The 13,708-nt window shown below is 55.7% G+C and overlaps 1 protein-coding gene across 2 annotated transcripts in view; it reads right to left on the reverse strand.

Annotated features, from left to right (window-relative positions):
- ACOT7 (acyl-CoA thioesterase 7) overlaps positions 1 to 13,708 on the reverse strand; it is a 100,733-nt gene that overhangs the window by 65,282 nt on the left and 21,743 nt on the right. For both annotated transcript variants that reach the window (XM_030326732.1, XM_030326726.1), the window contains exon 2: positions 2,267 to 2,384. In XM_030326732.1, the coding sequence (XP_030182592.1) occupies positions 2,267 to 2,384 (118 nt within the window). The remainder of the gene's footprint in view (positions 1 to 2,266; positions 2,385 to 13,708) is intronic.

Here is a 13,708-nt window from a genome sequence, read left to right on the forward strand (position 1 = left end):
GCCACACTCCCAAAGGCTCTCATTGGGTGACCGCTCCACACACGCTTCTGGAAATGAGCAGACGGCCAGCGGGAGTCCACAGTTTTCCAGGCCTCCGCCCAGATGTTGCGCATCCGGCAGGGACCCGACAAACAAAAGTCCCTCCCTTCGCGGGGCTTACACTCTAACGGGGTGCAAAAGGGGGCGAGCATACCAAAGATACAGGAGCAAAACACAGTGTTCCGGGAATACCTGGGAGCAAGGAGGGAGCTGGTCATCAGGGAAGGCCTGGATGGAGGCCGTATTTACAGAGACCGGAAGGAGGGGCGAGTCCTGCAGATATCTGGAGGAAGAATAGCCCTGGCAGAGGGAAGAGGCAGTGCAAAGGCCCAGGGGTAAGAACACACTGGCCAGTTCACACAGCCGCAGGAGGGCCAGCGTGGCCCCGGCGAGTGTTGAGAGGAAGGCACGGTAGAGGAGACCCAGGAACTGGCCGGTGCTCAGATCTGGAACCACCCAGCAGGCAGAACCAACAGGATGGGCCGCCAGTGAGAAGGGAGTCAATGGGTGTAAGTAACTGAATGCCGCAGAGGTCATTTACGGAGGGGAGGGAGGCTGTGGGAGGAGCGGCCCGGGGAAAGGCCCAGGGTGTCTTTTTGGCCTTGTGAAGGTCAAGGGGCCAGTTAAGCATCCAGGTGGAGCCACAAGAGGCCCGGCCGGAAACAGAGCCCCGGGCCTACATGACGGTACTAAAGGCACAGACTGGATGAGGTCTCGAGGCGAGTGGGGTGGGGGTGCCCTCCCCGACTCAGGGCCCCAGAGAAGCCTCTCAGAGATCAGCATCAGCACCCGTGCCAGCATCTACCTGGAGCTGCCTGGGGCTCACATGCCCCCCTGAACCTCGAACTTCTACACCCCTATCCTGGGTCCGCCAGTCCAGAGGCATCTCCAAGCCAACGCGTCACAACTGTCCCTCCTGCGCCCAGGCCCCCTCCAGGGAGCGCAAGAGAAGCAGAGGCTCAAAGCACAGGTTTGAGGCCGATTCGTGGTCCAGACCTACCCCACACTCCCCCATGCGGCCTCGGGCAAGTAGGCGACCTCTTCTCTACGTCCTCACTTGTGCAATGGGGACAATGGGGCGTGGCGAGGATTATGAGTGGGAGCACTTCACAGCTTTGCAGAACATTAAGCACTTACTGACAGCAGTTACACAGGCCCTCACCACCCATGTGGCCTCCCAAGGCCCCCCTTCCTCCTCTCCCCTACCCTGAGGTTCTCCTTCCCAGTGTCCAGCCTCTCCCGCCAGGCCTGCGGGGGACCCTCACTGTCTCTCTCAACCCCCAGGCCCCACAGGCTCAGGCCCACCCTCCCCACGGCCAGCAGAGGGCGTGCTCTGGACACTGCTGGGTTTGCCCCAGAACTCCAAGGGCTCCTGAACAAATCCAGAGTCCTAGCCAGGCAGACGAGCTCCTCCTTCACACCCAGCTCCTCCTGGGTGTCAATGTCCACCCAGTAAGTAACACATTCACCCCGGCCTGGTTTATTACACGCACACGCACACGCACACGCACCCACAGGTGCTGCTGTCATATTCTCCTCGAGCCACCCCCGCCCCCGCCAGCATTCCTATCATCACAGCAGGTGGCTGGCAGAGGCCCATGGGGACACAGGTCACAGGACACAGGGGCAAAAAGGCCACGGCTTCCTGTGGTGCCGCATCTCTGCTGACCCCCAGGTGGCAGCGTGGCACAAGACAGAACCCCTTCCCCAAGCAAGGTGGCTGGCAGGCCTCTGGAAGAAAGGTCAGGTCCCTTGGGGCTGGAGGGACGGTAAGAGGTGATGTCCCAAAGACCCCAGCTGCCTTGGAGTCCCAAAAGCAGAAAGCCCAGCCCTCAACCCAGGCGGTCAGGGCTTTGCTGGCTCGGTACTTGCCCTGGCTCCCCCCTGCCAGGGGGTGGATGGGGCAGAGGAGGGGTCAGACCCAGTGTGGCCAGGCTGGGGCTGGGGGTGGGGGTTTAGAAACCAAGACTTTAAGGAGGAGGAGTTTAAAGGCAGCTCTCAGCTCAGTCTCTGGCTGTCCCCTGTCCTCCCTCGCTGGGCCCCAAACCAAGCAACCTACCCAGGGCTTCTGGAAATCCCCAAGGCCCAGGGGATGAAGGAAGGGAAGACTCCAAGCAAACTCCTATCCTGACCCAAGAGTGGTGCAGTGCTGCATACAGAGGGATGCCAGGCCTCCTGGGCCCTGGAACCTTCCATGCAGCCGGCATGACGGCCCCCAGACACTTACCCCATTCTGGCTGTTACAGTGCCGGGTGCTGATGATGGCCCCTGCCTCCTCGATCATCTTCAGGATGGTTCCACCGTGGACATTGCCAGCCACATTGGCATCATCCGGCCTCATGATCCTAGGCAGAGGAGAGAGAAGTAGGATGAGGCTCCCGAGAAGGACGTCACTCATCAACAGTGACCACCCAGGGTGAGGAGAAGGTCCTCCAAAGAGACCAATGGCTCCCAAAGAAGGAAAAAGAACTTTCCATGAGTTTGGTCACAGTGGGCTGCTGACCCGACAGCCCCAGGCAAGAGGACGCCGGGTCCTGTTTCCACGGGACGGAGGAGGGCAGAGGGAAGGAAGTTGTCCCCGAGAGCTACAGGCACCCAGCAGCGAAGGGGTGACAGCGGGGACCTTTGGCAGAGGCAGCAAGGTGGCGGCATGACTGTTGGGAGTTCCCAGCACTCCTGCCCTTCCTGCTTCCCAGGCTCCCCAAAGACCTGGGGTTGAATGAGCAGGGCAGGGCTGAATGAGCATGAGGACACAGGCTGTGACCCCCTTGGACAGCGGACAAATTCCCAGGACAGGACCCCCCCATCAGGAGTCCCAGTGGGGCCGGCTGCCCTGAGAACTGGAAACAAGCCACAGCTCTAGGTACAAAGGCACAAAGTTCCACTGTAAGAGCCATAAATCCTGGGGCCATAACGCCCAGCACGGTGACTCACATTAACAGCGCTGCACTGTATGAAAGTTGCCGCAGTGAAAGCTCTGGCCACAGGGAAAAAACACCTGTCAGGTGTTGTGTGTTAACTAAACTCACGGCAGTGATCGTTTTGCAAAATGTACACACGTCAAACCATCACCGTGGGGCGCCGGGGTGGCTCAACTGGTTGAGTGTCTGACTTCAGCTCAGGTCATGATCTCACAGTCTGTGAGTTCAGGCCCCACGTCGGGCTCTGTGCTGACGGCTCGGAGCCTGGAGCCCGCTTCGGATTCTGTGTCTCCCTCTCTCTCTGCCCCTCCCCCACTCGCGCTCTGTCTCTCTCTCTCAAAAATAAATAAACTTTTAAAAATGTTTATTAAAAACTTGAAATGTTATTTAAGTTAATAAATGTTTATTAAAAATTTAAATGTTTTTAAAAACTTAAAAAAAACCCTATTGTTATCAACCTCTTTCCTTTGGAATTGTTTGCAATTTCATGAAGGACAGACGGTCATTTCCACACAGAGAAGCTGGTCCTCCTGCGAGCACAGGTACCACAGAGGCTGCCGTAGGGCAGGGGCTGGCCAGGGAGAGCTGAGCTCCTGGGCTCTAGAGCGCTGGGGAAACTTGAATCCAGCCTTTCCCCTTGGGCCTCGCTTTGCCTGTCTGTAAAGCACAGCTGTGCCCGCCACTGTTGGTTGACTCACAGCAATGCTGTGCGACCTGGGAGAGAAGGGCAGAGGAGGAAGTGCTCACATCCGGCGGGACACTGAGTCAGGGGCTGATAAGGAAGCAGCCTGTGAGATAGGAGGCTGGAGATAGTGTCTGCAGTTGCAGACTGAGGGTCCCCAGAAACCCCACACCATCAACATCAGGCTGCCCCAGGATCCTGGGCAACTGGGAGTAAATGCGAGGAGCTCCAGACCACACGCTTGAGGCACGAAAGCTCACTGGGACACTTGCTGTCCCCCACCCTTCCTGGTCACCCTGGGTCCTGCACCAGGCACCGACCTAATTCCCCAGGCCAGCTGGCCACTCAGACACAAACCTCCCTCCACTGGACCTGATCCTGACCCAGCACTCTGCAGTTACCCTGAGCCCAGCTCACCACCCCCCCCCCCCCGTCCCCTGGGTCCCCAATGGCCCCCCCACTGCTCAAGGCCATTCACTCTGTCAGGGCCTTCCTCCCCAGTTCACTTCCCCAGGGCTCTCCCTGCCCACGCCCTGGTCCTCCCCAGGCACAAGTGAGGGCAGCCAGGAGAACGTGTGGTCCCTCATTCAAGCTTCTGTTTTCCCATTTTTTTTAAGTTTATTAAATTTGTTTATTTTGAGAGACAGAGAGCAAGCGGGAGAGGAATAGAGAAGGAGGGAGACAGAATCCCAAGCAGGCTCCACACCATCAGTGCAGAGCCCAACGCAGGGCTTGAACTCATGAACCGTGAGATCAGACACTTATAACTGACCGAGCCACCCAGCCAGGAGCCCCTGTTTTCCCAGGTTTAATGCAGCCATGGGTATGAAAAGGGCTTCTCTTTCCTCTTCACTATTAAAAAAACAAGTAAAGAAAACCCGGTGAGGCAAGCAGCACTGACCACAGCACCTGGTCGGGGAGGCATCTCTGCACCTGCCCATCTCCTCCTGCACTTAACCAGCCACTCATCCCCCTGCCTGGAGAGTCATCTTAAGCAGGAATCTAGTCCTCGATCACCTCTCTCATCTAAAGAATAAAGACTCACCTCACTAGTGAGGAACTTGAAGCCCTCAGGCATCTGGAACTACTCCTGTGTCATCATCAGCCACCGCCCTGGCCAAACCAGAGCATCGGCCAGGGCCTTCCTATCACCCTACCTGGACCCACCTGTCCCAGCAACATCTGACCTATGGTCTGGGAGGAAAGGGGACTCATCCACAAATGGGGGCAGGTATAAGTAGACACAACCTCACGGAGGACAGCCCGGCATTCCCAAACTCCAGATGCACAGGTGGGCTCCGACCCAGCAATTCCAGCTGTAGGAGTGTGTCCCACGGATGTTTCCAAACGTGAGTAAACCTGTTTGTTGCCCATTGCGTTCCGTGTAGCCGGCCTCACAGCAGACACCTTGAAGGCAAGCCCCGTCCTCCTGTTCCTTAGCCCCACATAGAGCTTTTATACTGGGTTGAACTGTGTCCCCCGAAAGATACGTTCAAGCTCTAGCCGCTGGAACCTGTGAATGGGGCCGTATTTAGATACGGGTCTTAGTGGGGGTGCCTGGTGGCTCAGTCGGTTAAGCGTCGACTTCGACTCAGGTCATGATCCCATGGCTCACGGGTTTGAGCCCCTTGTAGGGTTCTGTGCCGACAGCTCGGAGCCTAGGGCCTGCTTCAGATTCTGTGTCTCCCTCTCCCTCTGCCCCTCCCCTGCTCATGCTCGCTCTCCCTCTCTCTCAAAAATAAATAAACATTAAAAAAAATTTTTTCTTAATGTTTATTTATTTTTGAGACAGAGAGACAGAGCATGAACAGGGGAGGGTCAGAGAGAGAGGGAGACACAGAATCTGAAGCAGGCTCCAGGCTCTGAGCTGTCAGCACAGAGCCCGACGCGGGGCTTGAACTCACAAACCGCAAGATCATGACCTGAGCCGAAGTCGGATGCTTAACCGACTGAGCCACCCAGGCGCCCCAAGATTTTTTTTTTTAATGTTTCTTAATTTATTTTTGAGACAGAGAGAGACAAAGCGTGAGCAGGGGAGGAGCAGAGAGAGAGCGAGACACAGAATCGGAAGCAGGCTCCAGGCTCTGAGCTGTCAGCACAGAGCCCGATGTGGGGCTCGAACCCACGGACTGTGAGATCATGACCTGAGCCGAAGTCGGACGCTTAACCGACTGAGCCACCCAGGCGCCCCTAAAAAAGTTTTTTTTAAATACAGAACAGGGTCTTTGCAAATGTCATCAAGTTAAGATGAGGTCGTTAGGGTGTGCCCTAATCCAGTGTGCACGGCACCCTTTTGAAAAGAGGGAAATGGACACACGCCGGGCAGCAGGCAGAGACTGGAGTGATACATCCAGAAGCCCAGAAACGCGGGACGCCGGGAGCCACCAGAAGCTGGAAGAGGCAAGGAAGGATCCTCCCCTCGGGCCCTCGGAGGGAGCGTGGCCCCGCCGACAGCGGGATCCGGGGCTTGTGGCTTGTGGCCTCCGGGCTGTGAGAACATGAATTTCTATTGTAAGCCACCCTATGTGTGGTCATTTGTCCTGGCAGGACACTGACACTAACATTCACACTCAGGGGGGCTTTGCCCCATGCACAGAAAACAGCAGGGAGTGACAGGCGAGCCCACAGGACCTGCGGGCGGGGCGGCCTCCCCAGGCGGGGAGCCCAGGCCAGGGGGTGCCCGCACCACAGGGGGCTGTGGTCAGCCTGATTGTCGCCCAAACACGTCAGCGCTACAACGTAACAGTGCTGCAGGAGTCCATGGTTACTGGGCTGGAGAGGCCTGCTTCCGTCTCCCACGGTGGAAGCTAGAATAGCTCTCTGAGGGAGAAGGCCGGCTCCACGCACAGCCAGATTTCCGGGACAGATAAAGTCTCCCGGATTTTTCACCTGCACCAAAGACCAGCAGAGCCTCTGGGGGGGTTCAGGTGGGGGCACAGGGGGCAGCCAGGGCTAAGGACACCTCACAGACTGTGCAGAAGGTCCCCGGGCCCATCCTTTCTAAATGAGGCTCAAAATAGAGAGGCAATGATGGGTGTCCTGAGCAGGAACAACCCCCAGGAGCTTCTGCCCTGACCTTACCCACAGCGGCAGCTTTCAAGCTTCCTTTGTGCTCGGCGCAGGGAACAGTCGCCTTGGCAGGGAGACAAGGAAGAATAGGGAGTCCCATTCCTGGTGCCCACGGGGTGGGCACGGGCCTTGCCCATGGCACATGTGAAACCTCATGTTTCTATGAGGGCCTCTGCCAACCAGAAGCCCAAGTGACACTGCTTATCCCCTCTAATTTGCTGCCGAGGAAGGTTCCAGGAAAGTTCCTTCAGCCCCAGAGCCCCCCATCCCCTACAAGAGGCAAGGGAGGAGAAGTGGCTGGGCCAGGAAAAAGTCCCTGGGGCTCTTTCAGGTCCCAGAGCAGGCATGGGGTGGGGGGTGCCAATCACACCAAACACCCAGGCTCACACTTTGGCTGGGACAGGGAAATGAACCAGGAGAAGGCTCCAGGGGGTAGCAGACCAGCACCCACTGATCCTGAGAACGCAGAACCTTCAGGGGCTGAGGAGGCAGGACGCTCAGCAGAGCCCTGCCCAACCAGGGAACCGGCTGGCAAGAGAAAGAAACACAGTTGCCATCATTCCTGGGGCTCCAGCCAGGAGGGAGACCGCTGAGCCCCACGGCTCCACAGCCCCACTCTTCTGGGAACCCAGGGTCTGACCCTGCCGGGCCCCCAAGGCCCCCAGAGTCACGCAGAGACTGGACTTCCCGTCCCAGCCTCCGTTAACCACCTCACATCGGACTCAGCAAGAATCAGGCCAGGCACAGTTGTCCCTGGCCACACGAAGGGGCCGTGTCCCCTCTACATCGGACCCCTTCAAAGGGCCCCCAGATGGATGCCCCTAAGAGAAGGGGGCGGCGCGTAACTTCGAGGTACCTGCTCATCTGGGAAGCCATACCCGCTGGTTCGCCCCAGATCCCGGGGCCCGAGAGGCAAGGCGGCTAGCGGCAGCCAGAGCACCCACCCTTCCCCACCACAAGCACCGTCCCAACTCCCCGCCACACCAGGCTGCCCAATCTAACCAGGAAGAGGCTGCCTCCCCAATCTGATCCGAAGACTCTACCAAAGGCCAGCTGTCATAGCAACCTCGCTTTGTAAATAATGACAGCGGAGAAGTACATCTTCGAGCCCTCCCGCTGCTGTCCCTGAGATCAAGAAGTCACAGGTGCCTCTCTGAGAAGCCTCTAGGGGGCCCAAGGAGAGGGCAAACGCCCACCCAGACTTTTCTCAGCAGAGGCCGGGCCCCAGGCCTGGATCCCCTGCAAGCCTTCTGAGCCTCCCAAGACACAGACAGGGGAGGAGGGTCTCGGGCCAGAGGGAGACTCACAGCAAGAGGTCACAGTTGGTGCAGAGCCCCACATCCTGCTCAGAGGGGCTGGGATCTGACACCTGTCCCCGAAGCTACCTCCTGGAGGTCGAGGGTCCTGGTGACCCACTGGCTCTGCCAGCCCCGGCACTCCCCTGGCTGGCACCCCCACCCCCACACAGACCTGCCTCCTCCCCTCTCCGGTGCCAGGCTGCCAGGGACACACCTTCCGTCTCCCCTCCCGCTGGGTGCCAGGCAAGCCGTCAGAGTGGCCGAGGAGCACGCGTGACAACGGCAGTCCTGGGAGAGGAGGCCGGATGCGTAATTATTACCCCCGCGTCCCAGGGCACCTTCACACAAGGCCACTTTCCCCGGAATCCCGCAGCCAGGACACTGGGCAGAGCACAGCCTCCATCCATCGGGCAGGCTGATGGCCACTACCAATGAATGAATCTGCCCGCAAGCCACCTGAGAGAGTCCTTCCTGAAAACTGTCATCCCGGCTTGGCTCCTGGGCACCGGTCCACCTCACCTGCAGGGCAACTCTGGCAGGTTTTGTGCTCGAGGGGTGAAGCGAGGACAGAGCAAGCTGGGCCCGCTGCTCACTCACACACAGCCCTCACCAGAGGCCCGGCACGTTCCCGGCTCCCAGCGGCCTCCCTGAAGTGCAAATTACGCCTAAAGGTCCAGGCACCATTGTCCCCAGTCTTCCCACGTGTGTGCGAAGAGAGAGAGAAGGAAAACTCCAGACTGACCAACAGCACAGAGCCTGGTTCCACAGAGAGGGAGGCCGGTCGGCCGGGGCAGGAAACGGCAAGGCTGTCCTCGGGCAAGAGGGCCCCTGAAGGGATAAGGGGACCTGCCGACCACACCCAAAATGTCTACCTGGAGGGGGGAGTCAGGGCAGAATCTGGGCGGAAAACCTTCCCCAAAAGCCTTCCCCGCCCACACCGCCTGACGGGGGCCCTGGCGGGACAGCAGACCTCCTTCGGCCTCTTGGCTGTCCCTGACGGTGCTTGATCCTGAGTAGAAATGACCCCATTTGCAGGGAGGTCCGAGGACTATTCCTGTAGGACATGGCCTGGGGCCATCCTGCTCACTGCTGTGTCCCCAGCAGCTGGCACCGGGCCGGGCACACAGCAAAGTGCCATGAATAGGTGTCAAATCAGGGAGTGAGCCAGTGCCTGGGAGACACAGAATGGACAGAGGCCCCCACTCCATCCGCCCTATTCCCCTCCGGTCAGCTGGGTGCTTAGGCCCTGCGTGCACCCGGCCAGCAGCCTGCCCCATGCCTCGCCTGGACCAAGAGGTCAAAAGCGTTGCTCCCCAAGGCCACTAAGGACGCAGGCTCCCATAGTGCGTTCTGGGTGCCCCCTAAGAGAGCCGTGTGCTGGGCCTGGTCAAACCCATCCATCACCTTCAGGTCAGAGAAAAGGCCCCAAGGCCACAGGTGCCCACTCTGGCCACGGGGCATCCCACAGCCATGTGTCCAGGCACCACAGCCCTTCCCACTCCACAACCACAACCAGGGACCCCCCCCCCCCCAGGTAGCACCACCCCCAGCCATCCCACAGGTTCTCACAGCTTGGCTTTCTCCCTAAGACAGGCCTCGTCAGCTCCTTTCCTGAACACTTTTAGGGACACACCTCGCCGAAGCAGAAGCATGGTCTCTGTTAGCCCCTTCTGGAGCTGTGGCCAGATGGGACCAGAGGGGGGCCTCGGCCCGGACGCTACGCCCTTTGGACTTGGCCCCATTCCTCAATGCAGGCATCGCAGCCTCCCTAAGCAACGCTGGCTTCTCTCCCCCTTGGTCCCAACCCTGGGTGTGCTGGGCACACTGCCCACGCCAGGCGACGGGTGGCCACCCCATCGCTCCCATGACCTTTTCAAATCCCTTACAATCACGGGAAATTGAGTCGAAAGAGTCGCTGGAAACTACCCACTTCAGGCCCCAACTTTTACCTGTGAGGAAATCAGGCACACAGAAGGCCGGAGGCTTGCCCAGGCCCACATCAGGTAGACCTGGGGGACTGGGCGCTCGGCACCTTCACGATGGCGTCCTGGGAGGGGGCCGGGCCCGGGGCCAAGGGAGGCGCACCCTCCTGCACGCTGCGGACCTACCATCGAAACACCACCCAGGTGACGCAGTTGACGACGCACATGCAGATGAGAACCGGGCACGACTTGCCCCACCAGGTTCGTTCTCAGTTATGGAAAGATCGTGAAGATACACAAGAGAAACAGTCCTCACGGGAGCACACGGGGGGTCCTGCAACCAGCGGGCACCTGAACGAGGGATCTGGGATCGAGAAGTCAGCCCGCGCTGGGCTGGGCTGGGCTGACGGAGCACACGGTGCTGTGACGCGGGGCTGGTCATGCAGGAAGAGGCACCCAAATCCACGACCGGGAAACGCTTTGAAACAAGCCGCTGAGTTAAGACCCTATTGTCACCATTAGAGGGAAGACAGTTTTCAGACTCGGAATGACCCACTAATGACAGGCACGATCAATTACTTAACATCTGGATACAGGGATACAACCTAAACCAGAAGAACAAGATTTTAAAAACAAACAAAAAAAAACCAAAAAACAAAAAACAAAAAAACACAGAAAGGGAATGAGGGAAATCTGCAGGAAGTGACACAACCAGAGGCACCTGGGTGGCTCAGTCGGTTGGGCGTCCAACTTCGGCTCAGGTCAGAATCTCTTACTCTGTGACTTTGAGCCCCGCGTTGGGCTCTGTGCTGACCGCCTGGGGCCTGGAGCCTGCTTCGGGTTCTGTGTCTCCCTCTCTCTCTGTCCCTCCCCTGCTCATGCTGTCTCACTCTCTGTCTCTCTCTCTCTTAAAAATAAACATAAAAAAAATTTTTTTTAAATGACACAACCAAGTGAAATATCTAAAAGTCCACCATGGCTCAGTCAAATCAGCAAGGACCATACCTCACCTCCGCAGGCCTCCACGGCCACGCCGACCGAGCCATTAACAGACCTTTCCACAGAAAGGAATCGTTTGTTGTCAGCCTTATGAGTAAATAATTTCAAAGTTAAATAACCATGAGGTGGTTCCTCATGTCCTAAATTAACCAAGAACTATTTTTAAAAAAAATTTTTAACGTTTATTTATTATTGACAGACAGAGAGAGACAGAGCATGAGCAGGGGAGAGGCAGAGAGAGGAGGAGACAGAATCCGAAGCAGGCTCCAGGCTCTGAGCTGTCAGCACAGAGCCTGACGCGGGGCTCGAACTCACGAACTGTGAGATCATGACCCGAGCCAAAGTCGGACACTCAACCGACTGAGCCACCCAGGCGCCCCAACCAAGAACTCTTTTAAACGATACAACCAGACATCCGGAAAGGTTCACAGCAACATTATTCGTCGTAGCCAAAAAAGGTGGGAAGGACCCAGATGCCCATCACAGATGAACGGATAAATAAGAAGTGGTCTCTCCAAGCAATGGGATATGATTTGACTCTAAGAAGGAATCAAGTAGGAATGTATACTACCACATGGAAGAATCTTGAACGAGTGCTGCTGAGCACAAGAAGCCAGTCACAAAAGGCCTGATTCTATTCACAGGAAACGTCCAGAACAGGCAAATCCAGACTGGTGGTTGCCGGGGCCTGGGAGAGGTGAATGGGGAGTGACAGCTAACAGGCACAGCGTTTATTTTGGGGGTGAATAAAATGTTCTGGAATTCAAGAACTGTGATGGTTGTACAACCTGGTGAATATACCAGAAAACACTAAACTGTCCTCAAGAGTAAATGAACTTACAGGACATGAGTTGTATCACGATAAAGCTGTTACACCTGTTTGCAGACAGCTGTGGAGAAACAGGCCCATCCCTCCACTTCCAGAACTTTCTGCGTTGGCCGGACCTCCAAAGACTCACTTGGCCGAGGAAGAGCGCTCTGGGAATGTAGCCCAAAGAAAACCACACACAGCTGGACATGGCAGGCTGCAGCCACAGTGTTTCTGATACTAAACAAAGTCCAGCTAGCTCAGGGGGCCCTGGGCATGGGCGAGGTTGCGTCTGGTGTGCATTTCTCTGGAATTAAGTGGCAACCCTTCTGTTCAGCTTCCAAAGGCATCTGGAAGCTGACAAAGGTCGAGCGACGCATCAGGCTCTCTGCTGTCAGCTTGAAGCCTGCTTCTGATCCTCGGTCTCCCTCTCTCTCTGCCCCTCACCCGCTCGCCCTGTCTCTCTCTCTCAAAAATAAAAACATAATAATAATAATTTTTAAAAACTTAAAAAAAAGAGTAAGAGGCAAGCCACGGACTGGGAGGAAACGTTTACAAAACACGTATCTGATGAAGGACTTGTATCCAAAATAAATGAAGAGCTCTTAAAATTCTATGATAACAACCAATATGAAAAGGGGCAAAAGGTATGAACAGACACCTCATGAAACAAGACACACAGACGGTAAATAAGCATATGGGAAGATGTGCACCATCACAGGCCACCAGGGGACTGCAAATTAGAACCACGGCAGTGACACCACTGTCAGGAGTGGAACAGCAGGACCTCTCTCACTGCTGGTGGGGACGCAACACAGTGTGGCCGCTTTGGAAGATGGTTTGGCAATTTCCTACAAAACTAACTACCCGGGGTGCCTGGGGGGGCTCAGTCAGTTAGGCGTCCAACTTCAGCTCAGGTCATGATCTCTCAGTCTGTGAGTTCGAGCCCTGCATCGGGCCCTGTGCTGACAGCTCGGGGCCCGGAGCCTGCTTCCGATTCTGTGTCTCCCTCTCTCTCTGCCCCTCCCTTGCTCATGCTCTGTCTCTCTGTCTTTCAAAAACAAATAAATGTTAAAAAAAATTTTTTTTAACCGAACTGTACCCTTTAATTTTAACTAACTATATTCTACTCTCTACTGCATTAATGATGTAAAATTTAGTAGGTGCATGGAAGCAATTAAAGAAAAATCAAGTAAAAAAACCTATCGTTGGTTTGAATTGTTGGTTATTGAATTAAGAATCTTAGTGGGGCGCCTGGGTGGCTCAGTTGAGCGTCCCACTCTTGATCGCAGCTCAGGTCAGATCTCACGGTTTGTGAGTTCGAGCCCCACATCGGGCTCCAGACTGACAACACACAGCCTGCTTGGGATTCTTTCTCTCTCCTTCTCTCTCCCCTCCCCCACTCGCATGCACTCTCTCTCTCTCTCAAAACAAACTTTAAAAAAAAGAATAAAAATTTAAAAAAAGGATCAATAACCACGATCGAGTGGGATTTGATCCAGAGACTCAAGGATGATTCAATATCCTACAAATCAATCAACGTGACATACCACAAGAACAAAAAAATGAAGGAAGAAGTGAAATCGACCAAAACAAATCATACAAATACTGTATGCTTTTCCTTATGCGTAGAATCTAAAAAAATAAAACAAAAAACCAACAAGATAACAGACTCATAAATAGAGACAAATATCATCAAGAATAGTGTAATAACTCCGTATGGTAACAGACGGTCACGGCACTTAGGGTGAACATTTCGTCACATATGTAAATGTCCATCCACTATGTTGTACACCTGAAACTAATACAATAGTGTGACAACTACGCTCAATTAAAAAAAAAGAATATTGGCAACATGTTTCAGATACCACGGGATCAATTAGGCAGCTTCAGGCTGGCTTGTGAGTGTTACCACCTCAGCTTTCATAAGGCACACGACATAGTGGGCTCAGCCTGTCATCAACGGAGGC

The sequence above is a fragment of the Lynx canadensis genome, chromosome C1 (genome assembly GCF_007474595.2).
Source record: "Lynx canadensis isolate LIC74 chromosome C1, mLynCan4.pri.v2, whole genome shotgun sequence".
Lineage (NCBI taxonomy): Eukaryota > Metazoa > Chordata > Mammalia > Carnivora > Felidae > Lynx > Lynx canadensis.